The 16,361-nt window shown below is 69.4% G+C and overlaps 2 protein-coding genes across 5 annotated transcripts; both read left to right on the top strand.

The window, feature by feature from the left end:
- Positions 1–409: 409 nt before the first annotated feature.
- TBRG4 (transforming growth factor beta regulator 4) lies at positions 410–7,228 on the top strand. 3 transcript variants are annotated; one of them, XM_084897706.1, is made up of 11 exons: positions 411–526; positions 2,131–2,594; positions 3,646–3,969; positions 4,296–4,467; positions 4,657–4,814; positions 5,105–5,215; positions 5,729–5,873; positions 6,061–6,306; positions 6,388–6,505; positions 6,615–6,729; positions 7,031–7,228. In XM_084897706.1, exons 2-11 carry the CDS (start codon positions 2,181–2,183, stop codon positions 7,130–7,132), a joined length of 1,905 nt encoding a protein of 634 aa, XP_084753832.1. In that variant the 5' UTR covers positions 411–526; positions 2,131–2,180; the 3' UTR covers positions 7,133–7,228. The 3 variants fall into 3 exon arrangements, with proteins under 3 accessions (XP_084753830.1, XP_084753832.1, XP_084753831.1); XM_084897704.1 differs by having other exon boundaries at positions 410–526; positions 6,061–6,505; XM_084897705.1 differs by lacking the exon at positions 411–526 and adding an exon at positions 581–843 and having other exon boundaries at positions 6,061–6,505.
- A 1,584-nt stretch (positions 7,229–8,812) lies between these two features.
- NACAD (NAC alpha domain containing) lies at positions 8,813–16,024 on the top strand. 2 transcript variants are annotated; one of them, XM_084896473.1, is made up of 8 exons: positions 8,813–8,961; positions 10,640–14,038; positions 14,147–14,253; positions 14,328–14,399; positions 14,639–14,785; positions 14,875–15,021; positions 15,527–15,649; positions 15,717–16,024. In XM_084896473.1, exons 1-8 carry the CDS (start codon positions 8,925–8,927, stop codon positions 15,729–15,731), a joined length of 4,047 nt encoding a protein of 1,348 aa, XP_084752599.1. In that variant the 5' UTR covers positions 8,813–8,924; the 3' UTR covers positions 15,732–16,024. The 2 variants fall into 2 exon arrangements, with proteins under 2 accessions (XP_084752599.1, XP_084752598.1); XM_084896472.1 differs by lacking the exon at positions 8,813–8,961 and adding an exon at positions 8,989–9,390 and having other exon boundaries at positions 15,717–16,023.
- Positions 16,025–16,361: the final 337 nt, after the last annotated feature.

The following is a 16,361-nucleotide window of genomic DNA, read 5'->3' as shown; positions in this document are numbered from 1 at the left end:
AGAGTACTTTCTTTTCGCTTTTTAAATGCAAGACGCAGGCAAGTTGTGCCCACGTTTCGGCCGGACGGCCTCCGCTGGGCGGCACCCGAGCGGCGGGTCCGCACGTGGGTCCGCGGCGGGGACCCGAGGCCGGCGGGGGCCGCCCGCACACCTCGCGGGGCCCCGGGACGCCGCGGGGCGCACCAGCCTCCCAGCCTCCCATTCCGGCCCTCCTCTCCGCCCCGCCCAGGCTCCTCAACCGCCGCCCCCTCCTGGCGCTCCGCCTCACGGCGCCGAGTCGTCGCCCGCAACAAAGATGGCAAATGGCAGTGACTTCCGGCCGTGTGCCCTCAACAAAGATGGCACCCACCTGGAAATGGTCCCACGCAGTAACTTCCGGGCCGGAGACCTCAACCAAGATGGCGCCAGACCGGAAATGAACCTTCACAGTGACTTCCGGTCGGGAGACGTCCGGCGAGCCTCGCTTCCGGCGGCGCTCCGTGCGGGACGCAGGGAGGTCAGCGGCGGAGTCGGCCGTGGCCCCGGCGTAGGTCTCCGGGTGGAGGGGACGGGGCCGGAGGCGTGGCGGGAGGGGAGCCCGGACGGGGCGCGGGGCTGGAGGGCAGGGCCTCAAGAGGAGGCGGCAGCCCAGGCCGGTTACGGTTCGCAACCGGTCCCGCGTGGCGGCCCGCGAGCCCGCCCTGGCAGGGCGGGGGGTGGGAGGCCCCCTCCGGGCCGGTGCTGGCTCAGGCCCAGCTGGGCGTCCGGACCTCAGCTTCCTCCCCGCCTCGTGGGGTCGTCTTGCTGCCGTCTCCGCGCAGGGGCCGTCGACCTTGGGCCGGGATCCCCCCTCGCTGGGCCTCTGTAAGTCAGGCTGAGGTTTTTGGTGTGTTTTTTTTTGTTTTTTTTAATGTTTTTATTGATTTCAGAGAGGGAGGTTGATTTCACAGATAGAATTGTCCATGATGAGAGACAACAATGGACTGGCTGCCTCCTGCACGCCCCCCACTGGGGATGGAGCCCACAACCCTAGGCCTGGCCGGGAATCAAACCCTAACCTCCGGGTTCATAGGTCGAAGCTCAACCACAGACTGAGCTTTTTCTGCAGCTGCAGGAACCCACCCGTGTAACAGCAAAACATAACGGCCACCCGGAGCTCAGAGATCAAACACGCACGCTCTGTGCTTTGGCCGGAGGCCCGGGCTAACGTTTACCCCCTCCCGCCACCTGCCTTGCCGGGTCACCCCCGTAAACAAGACTGACATCCTCAAAGCAACATAGTTGGGAAATGTAACAACTTCTCGGAGGAGGAAACTTCGGTCTGGGGTTGGTCTGAGTTTGGGAAGACGAGGACAATTTCCTGGTCCCTGTGGTGGAGGGTGAGGCCAGGAACCCAGGGCAAGGAGGGCACGGGGCCTGCTCAGCCTGAGGGTGTGTTGCTGGGCGAAGGGGAGGTAAAGCTGAGAGGATTCTAAGCCTGCGAAGCGCTTGTTGTGATTGGTTAGGAGTTTAACATTATTATTGATTTCAGAGAGGAAGCAGGAGGGAGGGAGAGACGTCAGTGATGAGAGAGAATCACTAGTGGGCTGCCTCCTGCATGCCCCCTCCTGGAGATCCTGCCCATGCGCCCTGACAGGGAATCCAACAACCAGCTTCTGGTTCAGAGGTCAATGCTTACCCAGTGCTAATCTGTGTCTCTAAGTATTAAAATTACCCACAGACGCTGTGGAATGTGGCTTCCATGCCCAGAAACTCGGTAGAAAGTGGTTGAGAACATTTTACCCCGTGGTCTCTCTTCGTTCTTAATCCTGAAGACATTTAACATCTGAGAACAAATTTCCGGGCCCTGCTGGCAGACGCCCCCCATGCGGGTGAGGGCCTGCTGATCTGCACTGTCCACGGCTCCTAGTGCGGAAGCACAGTCACTGGCAGCGCCCCAGCCCCCGTTCTGGTGTCTGGTTACCCTGTGCATTGGGGGGACACCCGAGACCTCGCTTCAGGAAGTGCTGCCCTGAAGCTGCCCGTGCCTGGGAGCCGCCGGGAGGTGTGGGCGGGAGCACGGAGCGGGTGCCTGCTGCTCCACCCATGTGTCACATGCTCCTGTTTGTGCGTCAGGAAGGGCCTGCAGTAAACCCTCCTCTCTCCCTTCAGGGCCTTGGGATGACTTGCTAGGAGTGCCACCTCCCTGCCGTCGGGCCATCATGGCCGCTCGCCTGGTGAAGCGATGTGCCTGCCTCCTGAGAGAGGCTGCCCATCTCGCCCCAGCGGGGCCTCCGGCTGGCCGCCTGAGCCTGGCCAGCGTGGCCCGTAAGACTCTGACGTCCTCAGCTACCTCACCCAGTTCCCACTTCCCAGCGTCCTTGTCCCAGCACCTGGAGAAGGAGCCGGTGACCACCCCCTACCCGGAGCGCCAGGAGGTGGACAATCTCATCGAGAAGGCCACGGGGCCGGAGGAGCTCCTGGGGCTGCTGGCGGGCGGCCACAGCCTGCGGCAGAACCAGGCGGCCCTGGCGCTCATCAGGCTGTCCCGCCTGCTGGCCGAGAGGCCGGCGGACAAGGCCTCGCTCGTGCAGGACGCCCGCTTCCAGCAGCTGCTCCAGCTGGTCAACAGCCAGGTGGGTCCGGGCTGCTCCGGTGGGGATGCAGGGGCCCCGAGACCACAGCAGCCGTCTGTGGACCTTCTCACGCTCTCTGTGGCCCGCACAGCTGCCTGCTGGGTGGAGGGTGCCCTCACGAAACCGGCACAGGACGCCAGCTGCTCCTGCCTCTGGCTCTCTGTTCGTCATGTGCCACCCCCTCCCGGGGGTCTGGCTGATGGCAGCACTCTCCTAAAGCTCGAGGAGGTGTTGGCGGTTGGTGGGGGAGCCCTGAAACTTGGGGAGAGCGTTGTTCAGCCAATCCGATCCTCAAAGGATGCGGTGGAGATGGGGAGAAGGTAGCTCATAAAACCACTGTGATTGGCTGGATGGTGCACCTCGGCTGGTGGGCATCTGCCCTGCACCAGGAGGTGCCAGTTCCATCCCAGGCCCCGTGCAGGCCCTCAGCAGGAGGCAGCCGATCGAAGCCTCTCACATCGGTGTTTCTCTCTCTCTTTCTCTCCTTCCCTCTTCTCCCTCCTCTCTCCTCTCCCCTCCTTTCCACTCTCGGAAAATCAATGGGAAAAATATGCTCAGCAGAGGGTTTAAAAAAAGTTAAAGTGACCTTAACCAGTTAACTGCCAGGGTGTTTTTAATTTAATTTAAAAAGTTCCGCTGCTTGCCGAAACCGGGTTTGGCTCAGTGGTAGAGCGTCGGTCTGCTGACTGAAAGGTCCCAGGTTCGATTCTGGTCAGGGGCATGTACGTTGGTTGCAGGCACATCCCTGGTAGGGGGTGTGCAGGAGGCAGCTTGTCAATGTTTCTCTCTCATCGACGTTTCTAGTCCTCTCTCTCCCTTCCTCTCTGTAAAAAATCAATACCTACATCCCTGGTAGGGGGTGTGCAGGAGGCAGCTTGTCAATGTTTCTCATCGACGTTTCTAGTCCTCTCTCTCCCTTCCTCTCTGTAAAAAATCAATAAAATATATTTAATAAAAAAAAAAGTTTCGCTGCTTGCCTCTACAGATGCTTATGGCGGACGAGGGGTTAACCGGGGATGTCACTCCCGTATTAACCCTGCGTGTCCCGCAGATCACGGCCGTGTGGCACGGGACGCTGGTGAAGCTGCTCCGGAGCCTCTACACGCTGCCGCTCCCCGCCTCTTCCAAGGAGCTGCAGTCGGTGGAGCAGGAGGTGCGCTGGCGCCTGCGCAGGCTCAAGTTCAAGCACCTGGCCTTCCTGGCCGAGTCCAGCGCCACCCACATGCAGGAGCGGGGCTCCCAGGAGCTGCTGGCCGAGCTGCTGCTGAACCTGGAGCGGCGCTGGGTGGAGATCGAGGACGGCCGCACGCTGGTGGCCCTCCTGACGAAGGCGGGGTCCCTCTCCGAGCCGCTGATGAACCACCTGGAGGACAAGGTACTGGGCTGGGCAAGGGGAGAGGCAGGGGCGGGGCCTGCGGCTCCTTTCCCCCTCCCGACGGCCCAGGCCCGCCCCAAGGCTCAGCCCCGGCACACTTAGCGCGGTGGTGCCCAGCCCACAGCCACGGCAGCTCAGCCCGTCCCCCACAGCGGGCCGGCCACGTGGCTGCCACCACGAGGGCCGCGCTCAGTGGCCCTGGGTCCCCTCCCCGGGCCTGCAGGGGCAGTGGGTAGTAAGCTCAGGCCCAGTTGCTGTCTCGCAGGGGCTGCGCTGCTGGGACCCCGGCCGTGGGCGCCGAGCTGACCCTGGGCTGTGGTTGACAGTGCCTGGACCTGGTGGAGCAGTTCGGCCCGGACGAGCTGCAGAAGGTGCTGGCGGCGCTGGCGGCTCAGAACCGGCGGGCCGTGCCCCTGCTGCGGGCCATCTCCTACCACCTGGTCCAGAAGCCCTTCCCCCTAACCAAAGGCGTCCTCCTGGACCTGGCCTACGCCTACGGTGAGCCTCGCAGGGCTGGGGCCCTGTGCAGCGAGTCCGATTCGGTGCCCGTCCCCCCGTGGCAGGCCCTGGTCCCCTCTGCTGGGCCTCGGGGATAAATTTGGCTGCAGACACCAAACTCCTAGACCGGAGGCCGGGCTGGGTGCCGGGCGGACCTCCCGGTGAACCAAGGCTCTGCTCTGTCCCCAGGCAAACTCGGCTTCCACCAGACCCAGGTGTTCCAGCGCCTGGCCACCGACCTGCTGCCCCACGTGCCCAGCCTCACGCCCGGCGAGGCGGCCCGCTGCGCCAAGTCCTTCGCCTTCCTCAAGTGGCTCAGCCTGCCGCTGTTCGAGGCCTTCGCCCAGGTGAGCGGTGCACCCCAAGGCCTGGGGTTGTCAGGGAGGTCCAGGGGCTGGAAACGCCAGTGCACACCTGGCTCCTGCTTGATGGAGGGACGCCGTTCTCCCCGAGCCGCCGGGCCGGCAGCGAGGCCAGACCACTGGGCTGCCACCGGGAGGTGGTGGGAGGAGGGCGGTGCCTGTGCTGCGGTGCGGGGGCACCCGTTCGGCACGGCACTGCTGGGCGGCGCTGAGGGGTTGCTGCCGGAGGGTGGTGTGGGCCCTCACCAGGCCCCCGCCCCGCCCCCCACACCCAGCACGTCCTGAGCCGGGCCCAGAGCATCGCCGTGTCAGACCTCTGCAACGTGCTGCTGGCCTTCGCCCGCCTCAACTTCCGTCCGGAGCAAGAGGACGCATTCTTCGAGCTGGTGCGCCCCCGCCCAGACCGCCCCGCCCCCTGCAGGTGGGAAGGAGGGAGGCCGGGCAGGAGCAGGGGCAGGAGCGAGCCAGCTGGAGCCGGACCTCCCGGGGTTGTCTGGGGGCAACACTCGAAACCCCGCACTCCACCACGGGCCGAGCCGCTGCGGCCCCAAAGGCGTTCTGGGCAGCTCACTTCCTGTCTCTGCCGTAACGCCCCCAAGACCCCGACCCACTGGCCGGGCCCCTGTAGGGGCACCTCCCAGCCGGCCGGCTGCGTCCCCTCATGCCCTCAGCCCCTCTCGGGGCCAGTGCCTCCCGTCTGGGCCCCTGGGACGTCCCGGAGAGGTGGTTTGTCCGCCCCGTCTGCCAGGGAGGCTCTGTGGAAAGCCCAGCTGAATGTCCCCTGTCCAGGTTGTTCCCAGGGGGTTTGCACTGCTCCTGGCACCTTTCCCAGTGGCCGCCTCCCACCAGGACGTGTGCGTGTGCTGAGCAGAGCCTCCCCTGCACCCCCTGTTCCCCAGGTTCATGAGAAGCTGGGGAGCCAGCTGGCCGACCTGGAGCCGGCCCTGCAGGTGGACGTGCTGTGGGCCCTGTGCGTGCTGCAGCAGGCCCGGGCGTCGGAGCTGCAGGCCGTGCTGCGCCCCGAGCTGCACGCCCAGTTCCTAGGTGAGGGCGGGGGGTGTCCGTGTGCTGCCCGGGGCTGCGCTGCGGCCAGTGTGCCCAGGGCCAGTGCGGGGGGAGCCTCCGGGCCAGGGCAGGCCAGGAGCAGGGAGACGGTGGCTGGGGCTCCCCAGCATTTGCACTTTGCCGCCTGCCTGCCTGCAGGTGACCCCCCACTGCACCTCTTCCCTAGGTGACCGGTCCCCGAGGGGCCAGAGCACCCTTCAGAAGCTGCTGCACATCAATGCCACGGCCCAGCTGGAGCACCCCGAGTACAAGGGCCCCTTGCTGCCGGCCTCAGCCTTGGACCCCGGGCCCCCCGGCCCTGAGAGGAAGGTGACGCCCCTGCAGAAGGAGCTGCAGGAGACCCTGAAGGGGCTGCTGGGGGCGGCTGAGCGGGGCCGCTTCTCCGTGGCCACACAGTACGGCTGGGTTCTCGGTGAGCCTCCCTCCCCGTCCCCCCCTAGGGCCTGCCCCGCCCTCCACCGGACACAGCCAACCACCCGTCTGTCCCCCCCAGACGCGGAGGTGCTGCTGGACGCCGAAGGCCAGTTCCTGCCCCTCAGGGACTTCGTGGCCCCTCATCTGGCCCTGCCCTCGGGGGGCCAGCTGCCGCCACCCCCGCCCAGAGCCAAGAGGTAGGCCACGCGCTTAGGGGACACACACACACACACACACACACCCCGCTCTTGTGGGTGTTGTCCGGCCCTCCGAGGACGGACCTGGTCAGCCCGCGCCTCCCCCCAGGCTGGCCTTCCTGCGCTGGGAGTTCCCCAACTTCGCCAGCCGCAGCAAGGACCTGCTGGGCCGCTTCGTGCTCGCCCGGCGCCACGTGCTGGCTGCCGGCTTCCTCGTGGTGGACGTGAGTGCCTTCCGGTGGCGGGGACCCCGAGAAGGGGTCATGTCGGCCGGCCTCGCAGGGCCAGGGCCTCTGGGAGGAGGGCGGGTTGCCCAGTTCAAACCAGGTGAGCAGCCCGGAGCCTGCTCTCGCCTGGGAGACCTTCGTCCCCTGCTCCTTCCAGGGACGGCCTGTGAGGGCCATATGGGCGCTGTCCGCTTCTTTGTGAAACAACGGGACGTTCAGAACTGCTTTCTGCCCAGGGGCGGAGCCCTGCCCCTGCGGGAGGGAGGCTGGAGCCCCGCCCACACGTGCCCTCCCCCAGGTCCCCTACTACGAGTGGCTGGAGCTCAGGTCCGAGTGGCAGAAGGCCGCCTACCTCAAGGACAAGATGCGCAAGTCCGTGGCGGAGGAGCTGGCCAAGTAGCCCGCCCGCACGGACTGTGCAGGGCCTGGGCCCCCGCATCGCGTGGCCTCCCTCTCCTCTCGTGGAAATAAATCTTACACTTTGGTTTTCAACACCTGGAGGCCTCCTGGGCTTTGCCGTGACCCCTCGCCGTCCTCCCTGCTCTCACCACCCACCATAGGCCACTGCCCGTGCGTCCCCTCCTCGCCCATCAGCAGAGCCACTGTCCGTCCGAGAGGCCGGGGCTGGGCAGGGGCTGGCTGCCCGCAGGCCTCCCTCGTGGGCGTCCGCACGGGGCCCCCCAGGGCCCGGCTTTGGTTGTGGGGCCAGTGCCCGGCTTGGGTTCTCACTGGGTGTGAAGTCGCCCTGGAGGTGCCCTGGCGCCCATGGTGAGGCGGGGCCTGAGCTGGCAGGGTCACGAGAGCCGCTGTTGGGGGCCTTGGCGCAGGCGACCGCGTCTCCCTGGACTCGATGTCGGTGCCCCTGGCCCCCCCCCGCTCCCTCACTAGGGGGTTCGGGGGTGCTGGCCTCCACCAGCTCAGCGGAAGCACAGTGGGCATGTGCCCAAGGGCCCCCTCGTGCCCGTACCCATCCCAGCTGCTGCCACCCTCGTTAATCCTCTGCTCGCGGGCTGGGGTCACGGGGGAGCCCCAGGCACCGGTGCATAGACCACAGGGCGGGCGGGGGTGGGGGGGTGGGCACAGAGATAGATGGCTTTCTGAAGCTGGTGATTCCAAGCCCAGGCAGGGTGGGGAGCACCCCAAGGTGCAGGGATGCACCAAGGGTGCACCAGCTCGGGTCTGGGAGGTCCCACTGGACGTGTGAGCTGTGCACACCCGGCCCCACAGCTCTGCTCAGCCCACGGGATCTGGGCACGGGTCACGCCCAGCCGCTGACACACTGGCCAGGCTGGCTGTCACTTACTCTAGCTGGTTTCCTGGTACGATGGTTTTTACGGCATTCTGGGCATTGGGCGATCAGATGTGTTTTGTCCATCGGCTTCGCACGCAGGCCCTGTGGCTCCGTGACATCGCTGCTGGTGTCCTGCCACCCGTCTGCTGGGGTCCCCAAGGGGGGTTGGGAGGGGCTCTGTGGTGGGCGCCCCTGGCCAGTGCCTTCTCCACTCCTGTATCCTCTGGGCTGGGAGCTGGGCCCAGTGGGTGCCCCTTGTCAGAGCCCTCCAGGGTCCCCCAAGTCTGCAGGCACCCAGAGCTGGCAGGACTGATTCCCCGGTGGAATGCGCCTGCCTGGGCCTGGTGGTCGGCTGGGCGCTCCTGTCGGAGCTGCTCTGGGGTCCCTCAGCCGGAGCTCCCTCACTGGGGCTTCCATGAAGTGGCTGATTCCGGGGTTTACCATGGTGGGGAGGGGGGCAGAGCCCCAGACAAGCCCCAGCCCATAGGGCTTGGTTCCTGGTGCCCGGTGGTGGCAGCTGTTCGCAGTGGGGAGAGAGGAGAGGCGAGGGGAGGGGAGAGGAGCAGGTCTCCCAGCGGCTGGAAGACCGGGATGCTCGGCGGGCTCGGGCGGAGCCGGGGCAGGAGGGAGGGCACCCCACCCGCCCGAACAGCTGCTCCCGCCCCCCAGGCCGCGGTGACAAGGACGGTCTCCCGGAGCCTGGCACGGCGCTCAGGCCACCGGGCGGGGCGGGCAGCGCTGCCGGGAACCGGGGGGAGCTGCTCCTCCGGCTTCCACGGGGCGGAGCCGGCGGCGCGGCGGAGGCTGCTGCCCCGCCCTCGGGCTGCTCCGCCGGAGGCGGTTGCCATGGGGACCGGCCTGGACCAGCCAATGGCCGCGGAGCTGCGGGCCGCTCACCGGGATGGAGGCACTCGCCGGGCACACCCCGCCCGGGACAGGTGGGCCGCAGCCCCCCAAGCGCCAGCCCCCGGGTCTCCCGCTGCCTCCGCCCGCACCCCGGGCTCTGGGACCCCGCCTCCCGGCGCAGCGCGGGTGATGCTGCCGGACCGCCTCCCGCCAGCGGAGCCCCGGGCAGCTGGGAGAAGGGGGGGCCGCGCCGCGGGGAGATGCCGCTGGGCGGGGGGGTGGGGGGGGCGCCCCGCTCCGTGCCGGCGGCGCGCACGCTCATTCGGGCCCCGGCGGGCGGGGCAGCGTGACGTCACCACTGACCCCCCCCATCCCGGGCGAGGGGCGGTGGCCCAGGCTCCGCGGGGCGGACGCGCGGAGGGACCGAGGCGGAGGGACGGCGCACGGCCAGGCCATGCCCGGGGAGGCGGCCCGCGCCGAGCTGCTGCTGCCCGAGGCGGGCGGCCCGGGGGCCCGCACAGGTGAGGCCGCGCGCTCCCCGCGGGCGTCCCCCCGCCCCCCGTCCCTGCCCCGCCCCTGTCCTTGCGCCCCCTGAATGCTGACACCCCCTCCCCGGCCGCCTAGCACCCTGACACCCCGGGACCCCGCCTGGCTGCCCGCACCCCGACACCCCGGACCGGGGAAAGGCGGGGAGGGGCTGACCGAGGGTCCCGACCCCGCGTCCCATTGTCTTCGCGGCTTGGGGCAGGGCGGTGGGTCTGGACCGGAGGCGGTGGCTCCCAGGATCCTGGGTCTCGGGGACACTGCCCCCCACTTGCCTGCAGGCCGCGAGGCCGCACTGGTCCTAGAGGGAGGAGCAGGGGGAGGCAGAGGGCACCGCGGTGGGGGCGGGGGGACAGGCCGGGAGTCTGCAGAGGCCTCATCCTGGGAGAGCGGGCCGCGGTGCTGGGCGCCACCCTCCCCCTTACCCCACCCCGCCAGGAAGACTAGATGGGTGGCCCCGCGGAGGTCAGCCATGTGCCCCGGCCAAGGGCACCTTTCTGTGGGAGGTCGCCTGGGGATGGGGCCGAGCCGGGTGCAGGGCTTGGCCTCCCTCTGAGTCCCGGAAAGGGGACGGGGCTGGTGTCCCAGGCCCTGCCAGAGCTGGTGACCTTGAGCCAGTCACTCGGACGTCTGACCTTTAGCTTCCCCTCACTGCAGCCTTGGCCCAGCTCCACCCGCTGCTGCCCTGCATCGGGGCCAGTTTGGGTGGGAGGGGGCCATGCAGGCCCAGGCTCAGGCACCCGCCCCACCCACCACACCCACCTCAGGACCAGCCACCCAGCGCTCAGCAGGCGGGTGGGCAACTGGGCAGTGCCCCCTCAGAGCTTTGCCTCAGGTCGGTGGGCACTTCCTTCTGCAGACAGAAAACGAGGCACAGGGACCCAGACCGTGCACGCCCTCCCCCAGGGCCCTCTGACCCTGGAGGTCACGGGAGGGTCCACGGCCCAGCCCAGCAGGGCAGGGGTCACAGGCAGGGAGCTGCGCCGTCGCTGCCAAGCACCTGGCAGAAAAGCGGGGTGCCCCTCTGTGCCACCGCTGCGCCCACACGGCCCCTGAGCCGGCTGCTGTGGTCAGACCTGGGAACTTCTCCCCGGCCCCCTCCAGGGGCACAGCTCAGGGGCCCAGAGGGGGGCCTGCCCGCCTGCACCCCCCCCACGCTCTGTTCTCAGGGTGACCCTCCCCCTTCCCCCGCGGGCCAGCCCTCCTCACGCCCTTCTCCCTCCACAGATGGGTCGTGTGGCACGGCCACGGCCACCACTCCGCGAGGGGACCAGCCGGAGCAGTGCGCCCTGAGCCCCGGGCCCAGCCCCCTGGACCTCCCCTTCCTGCTCAGCAAGCCGGGCGCCCGGCCCCCGCCCGAGGGCGCCAGCGGGGATGTGGGGCCTGGCCCGGCGCTCTCGGCCTGGGCGGTCCCCACGGAGGGGGGCCCCAGGCCCCTCGAGGCCCAGCCTGCGGAGCGGCCTCTCCCAGCTACCCTGGGGGCCCGGGTGGTGATGGGGGAGGAGACGTGCCAGGCGCCCCCCCCACAGCTCAGGGACCCGGAGTGGGGGCCTGCCCGCCTGCACCCCCCCACGCCCTGTTCTTGGAGTGACCCTCCCGTGCCTTTCCCCGCCCCAGACCCCGATTCCTACTTTACGCCTCCTTCCACCCCCAGCGAGGCCCCGGCCTTGCTCCCCAGCTCCAGGCCCTGCAGGGAAGCCAGGGACGCCCAGGCCGGGGCCCAGCCCATGGGGGACTCGCCGCCCACCTCACCCTCGGGCTCCTACGTCACGGCAGACACGGACAGCTGGCCCTCCTCCCCGTCCCCCTCCTGCTCCCTGAGCCTGGCCCCCGAGGAGGGGCTGAGGGTGCCCTCGGGCCGTGGCGTCTCCCCACCCGGCTCCGAGGCCCCGGAGCAGGCGTGGCCCTCGTCCCCCGAGTCCAGCCTCTCCACGGACAGCAGCTCCTCCTGGGAGCAGGAGGCCCACTTCCTGGACCTGGACCTGCTGGGCCGGGACGTGCTGGTCCCCGCGGCCCTCCTGCCGTTCCGGGGCAGCCTGCTCTTCCAGGTGGAGGCGGTGGAGGTGCTGCCCCTGCCCCCCGGGGAGCAGCCGCCGCAGCCCGAGGCCGCCGGCGGGGACTGGGCCCGCGAGGACCGGGACGACAGCTCCTTCGCCTCCTCCCTGCAGTCGCTGTCCGACCTGTCCGTCACCGAGGGCATGGACGAGGCCTTCGCCTTCCCGGACGACTCCTCCGCCTCCTCGGACCCCGACTCCGCCTCCTTCCCCGGGGCGGACGACGAGAGGCTGTACAGCGGGGAGCCCCACGCGCAGCCCGCGGGCCTGCCGGACGGCCCCGCGGCCTCCGAGGGAGACCTGGGCACGGCGGTCTCCGGGGCCGGCCCCGCCCCAGGCCCCGTGTCCCCGCAGGAAGCCCCGGGGGTCGCAGAAGAGATCACGCGGGAGGAGGGACCGGGAGCAGAGCCTGTGCCCACGGCCACACCTGCGTCCCCGCAGGAGCAGGCACACACCATCCTGGGCCCCCAGCCCAGGGCCCCGAGGGCAGACACAGGCCGGGAGCCTGCAGCGGGTCCTCGGAGCCTGCCCACAGACACAGACACGGGCGGCGCCCAGGGGACCGGGCCTGTGGCCCCCGCGGCCCCGGGGGCAGCTGCGGGGAAGGACCTGGCGCCTCCAGACCTGGGCCAGGCCCCCCGGGGTGGCTGGGAGCTCGCTGTGGGCGCGGGGACACCCTGGGCCTCACGCGGAGACGCAGGCCCCCCAGAGCCTGCCTTGGAAACCACCACGGAGGCCCCAGACACACCTGAACCCACCGCAGAGGCTTCTGGCACCGCAAGGATCCCCGGCCCCCCCACGTCCGCCCCGGAGCCCACCGCGAACACCCAAGACCACCTGTACACCCCCACAGCGATCCTGGGGCCCCCACGCCTCCCCACGGAAGCCTTGGGCCCACCTGAGCCTACCTCAGAGACCCCGGACCCTCCAAAGTCTTCCTTAGAGACACTGGACCCCCCAGAGTCTGCCTCGGGGACCCTGGACCCCCCCGATTCTGCCTTGGAGACCCCCAAGTCTTCTTTGGAGACCCTAGAGCTCCCCAATTCTGCCTCGGAGACCTCAGACCACCCTGAGTCTTCCTTAGAGACCCTGGAACCCCCCAATTCTGCCTCGGAGTCCCCAGATCCCCCCGATTCTGCCTCGGAGACCCCGGACCCCCCCGATTCTGCTTCGGAGATGCCAGACCCCCCAGAGTCTTCCTCGGAGACCCTGGACCCCCCTGAGAATGCCTCGGAGACCCTGGACCCCCCAAAGTCTTCCTTAGAGACCCTGGAACCCCCCAATTCTGCCTTGGACACCCTGGATCGCCCTGAGGATGATTCAGAGACCCCAGCCCCTCCTGAGTCTGCCTCGGAAATCCAGGCCCCCCCAGAGTCTGCCTCGGAGACCCAGGCCACCCCAGAGTCTGCCTCGGAGACCCCGGACCCCCCAGAGTCTGCCTCGGAGACCCTGGACACCACAGAGTCTGCCTCGGAGACCCAGGCCACCCCAGAGTCTGCCTCGGAGACCCCGGACCCCCCAGAGTCTGCCTCGGAGACCCCGGATCCCCCAGAGTCTGCCTTGGAGACCCTGGACCCCCCAGAGTCTGCCTCGGAGACCCTGGACCCCCAAGAGTCTGCCTCGGAGACCCCGGATGCCTCGGAGACCCCGGACCCCCCAGAGTCTGCCTCGGAGACCCCGGACCCCCCAGAGTCTGCCTCGGAGACCCCGGACCCGCCAGAGTCTGCCTCAGAGACCCCGGACCCCCCAGAGTCTGCCTCGGAGACCCCGGGCCCCCCAGAGTCTGCCTCGGAGACCCCGGACCCCCCAGAGTCTGCCTCGGAGACCCCAGGCCCCCCAGAGTCTGCCTCTGATGGAGAGGAAGTAGCTGAAGGCCCGTTGGCAACAGACAGGGGGGCCCACCTGCCTGCCGGTGTGGGGGCTGAGCCCTGCTGGCCCCCAAAGGAGGCCCCCGGGGCAGGGAACCGGGGGGACAGGGGCTTTGAGGGCACCCCAGTCCCCGGGCGTCCGTCGGCGGTGGCTTCTGAGTCTCCATCGAGGGCTGTGTCCAGGGTGGGCAGGGGCTGCTCCGAGGAGCCTGCCCCCAGGTTCTCACCAGCCCCCTCCTGGCAGGAGCGGATGCGAGGCCTGGGGGGTGAGGAGCAGGCCCAGGCGGTCCCCGGAACCCCCAGCCCCTCGCCACTCCAGTCCCAGGACAGACACCCAAGTCCTGAGCCCTCTGCGCCCAGGGTGCCCCCCGCAGCACCCCCTGTGCCCTGCCCCTGCCAGGGTCCGCGGGGGGCCGAGGGGGAGGGGGAGGCCCTCCCGGCGCCCCAGGCAGGAGCCCCGCGGGCCGCCGCCTTCTCAGGAACCAGGGGCCACCCCCGCGAGTCCAGGCAGCGGGCTGGCCTCCCACCGCCCCCCGCCCTCCTCAGCCCCAAGGTGACCCCTACGCGGGGCCCCCACGCCAAAGACCCAGCCTCGCGGCCCCCACCCCCCTGCCAAGTGCCTCTGGGCTCCAGGCCCCGGGCCCCGGCCAGCCCTCCAGGGCCCCCAGCCACCCAGCAGCTGGACGAGGACAGCCTGGAGGAAGGTGAGCGGGGGGGGGGTGGGGGGGAGGGGGGGGTGGGGGCGCTGTCCACCAGGGGCAAGAGGAGGGGGCGGGGGGGGGGCGGCCCACCTCACCCTCTCCCGTCCCCAGAGCCGCTCCCGGCTGCCGGCAGCTGCTCCGACAGCCACGGGGAGTCGTCGGGGGAGCCGGAGGAGCAGGACCTGCCGGGACCCCAGGCCCCGCAGGGCCCAGCCCAGGTGCCAGCTGATGGGGTGCATGCGGGGGGCAGGGGGCTCCACCCCATCTTGTGCTCAGACCCGCCCTCCCCCAGGCCGCAGCCCGGGGCTCCGAGGAGTCGGCAGCCAAGGCCAAGCAGAGCCGCAGCGAGAAGAAAGCGAGGAAGGTGGGCGGGGCCGGGCCGGTCAGACCCCCCCCCTCCGGGGCCTCCTGACCTCCCACACCGGGGGTGGGTCCCATGGGGTGGGCGCTGGGGATTCCTCTGGAAACAGCTGGGCCCTGTCAGCCTGCTCTCCCGGGACCCGCCCTCCCGCAGTGCGCCCCTCCACACACACACACACACACTCACACGCGCGTGCGCGCACACACGGGGGCAGTGCCGGGCTGAGCCTGCCATGCCCCCAGGCCATGTCCAAGCTGGGCCTGCGGCAGGTGCAGGGCGTCACCCGCATCACCATCCACAAGTCCAAGAACATCCTCTTCGTCATCGCCAAGCCCGACGTGTTCAAGAGCCCGGCCTCGGACACCTACGTGGTCTTCGGGGAGGCCAAGGCCAGCCGGGGCGGGGAGAGGAGGAGGAGGGGGAGGGCGGGCAGCCCGGACGAGGGGCGAGGTGCTGACGGCCGCCCGCCCCGCTGCAGATCGAGGACCTGTCCCAGCAAGTGCACAGAGCCGCCGCCGAGAAGTTCAAGGTGCCTGCGGAGCCCTCCACCCTCGTCCCGGAGTCCGCGCCGGGGCCCCGGGTGCAGCCGGAGTCGGAGTCGGAATCAGAGGGCGAGGAGGAGGAGGTGCACCCTAGGACGGGGTGGGGTGGGGGGACTCTACATGGAGGAGGGTGAGGAGGAGTAGGTGTGGCTGGGGGCGGGGGGGGGGGCTCTGCTTGGAGGAGGGAGGAGATGGAAGAGGAGATGGAGATAGAGGAGGAGGAGGAAGAGGAGATGGAGATGGAGGAGGAAGAGGAGGAGGAGTGGTATGGGGGTGGGGGGGGCTCTGCATGGAGGAGGGAGAAGATGGAGGAGATGGAGATAGAGGAGGAGGAGGAGGAAGAGGAGATGGAGGAGGAAGAGGAGATGGAGATGGAGGAGGAAGAGGAGGAGTGGTACGGGGGCGGGGGGGGGGCTCTGCATGGAGGAGGGTGAGGAAGAGGAGATGGAGGAGGAGAAGGGCCAGGGTCAGGTGGGGGCTCTGCATGGAGGAGGGTGAGGAGGAAGAGGAGGAGGAGGAGGAGATGGAGGGGCAGGTGGGGGTGCTCTGCACGGAGGACTGGTGCCAGCCCAGCACCTCCCGTGCCAGGTGGACGAGGCGGGCCTGGAGCTGCGGGACATCGAGCTGGTGATGGCCCAGGCCAACGTGTCCCGGGCCAAGGCCGTGCGGGCGCTGAGGGACAACCAGAGTGACATCGTCAACGCCATCATGGTGAGCGCCGGCCCTGCGGACGCCCCGCGGCTCTGCTGGGCCCCAGCCTGACCCCCCCTTCCTGCAGGAGCTGACCATGTAGCCGCCGGCCCGCCCCGGCCCCCACGCTGCTGCTCAGCACACGGCGCCCCTCACCTCCCTCCTGTGCCCGCGGCCTCAGCCAGGTGGTGAGGCCGGACTCCGGAGCCGCACACCCGGGTTCCCGCCCCGTCCTCCCCTCGTGGGGGACCTCCACTCCTGTGTTCTGGGGTGCCCGGCCGTCCCTTGGCTGTGGGCAAGGTGTGGGCCATGGACTGGGGTTCCGTAAGAACACCGAGCCTCGGGCAGTTCCCACGGGGGAGATGGTCCCACGGGGGAGATGGTCCCACGGGGGAGATGGTCCCACGGGGGAGATGGTCCCACGGGGGACATGGTCCCACGGGGGAGATGGTCCCACGGGGGGAGATGGTCCCACGGGGGGAGATGGTCCCACGGGGGACATGGTCCCACGGGGGGAGATGGTCCCATGGGGGGGGGTCCCACAGAGGCTTCGGGAAGGAGGCGCAGGAAGGCGGCCTAGCTCCCGAGTCCCCTGAGTGGGCTCCCATCCCAGCACAGGGGGTGCTGGTGCCAGGATAAGAGGATGGGGGACCCCTGACAGAGAAGCTCCTGACTCCACAGAATGCAGGGTTCCCTCTTGCACCATCGGGGTTTGTGGAGCCAGGCGCCCCGG

Source organism: Pipistrellus hanaki (genome assembly GCF_964339955.1).
Source record: "Pipistrellus hanaki genome assembly, chromosome: 10".
Classification (NCBI taxonomy): Eukaryota; Metazoa; Chordata; class Mammalia; order Chiroptera; family Vespertilionidae; genus Pipistrellus; species Pipistrellus hanaki.
This window is presented reverse-complemented; position numbering and strand designations above follow the sequence as displayed.

What these genes read in the sequence shown, in the direction of transcription:
- TBRG4 (XM_084897704.1), top strand. Translation starts at nt 2,181, where the DNA reads ATGGCCGCTCGCCTGGTGAAGCGATGTGCCTGCCTCCTGAGAGAGGCT. An exon ending in GCTGCACGCCCAGTTCCTAG is followed by an intron (nt 5,874 to 6,060) that starts GTGAGGGCGGGG and finishes CCTCTTCCCTAG; the next exon opens with GTGACCGGTCCCCGAGGGGC. An exon ending in CCGGCTTCCTCGTGGTGGAC is followed by an intron (nt 6,730 to 7,030) that starts GTGAGTGCCTTC and finishes GCCCTCCCCCAG; the next exon opens with GTCCCCTACTACGAGTGGCT.
- NACAD (XM_084896472.1), top strand. Translation starts at nt 9,324, where the DNA reads ATGCCCGGGGAGGCGGCCCGCGCCGAGCTGCTGCTGCCCGAGGCGGGC. An exon ending in GCGAGAAGAAAGCGAGGAAG is followed by an intron (nt 14,400 to 14,638) that starts GTGGGCGGGGCC and finishes CCATGCCCCCAG; the next exon opens with GCCATGTCCAAGCTGGGCCT. An exon ending in CAGAGGGCGAGGAGGAGGAG is followed by an intron (nt 15,022 to 15,526) that starts GTGCACCCTAGG and finishes CTCCCGTGCCAG; the next exon opens with GTGGACGAGGCGGGCCTGGA.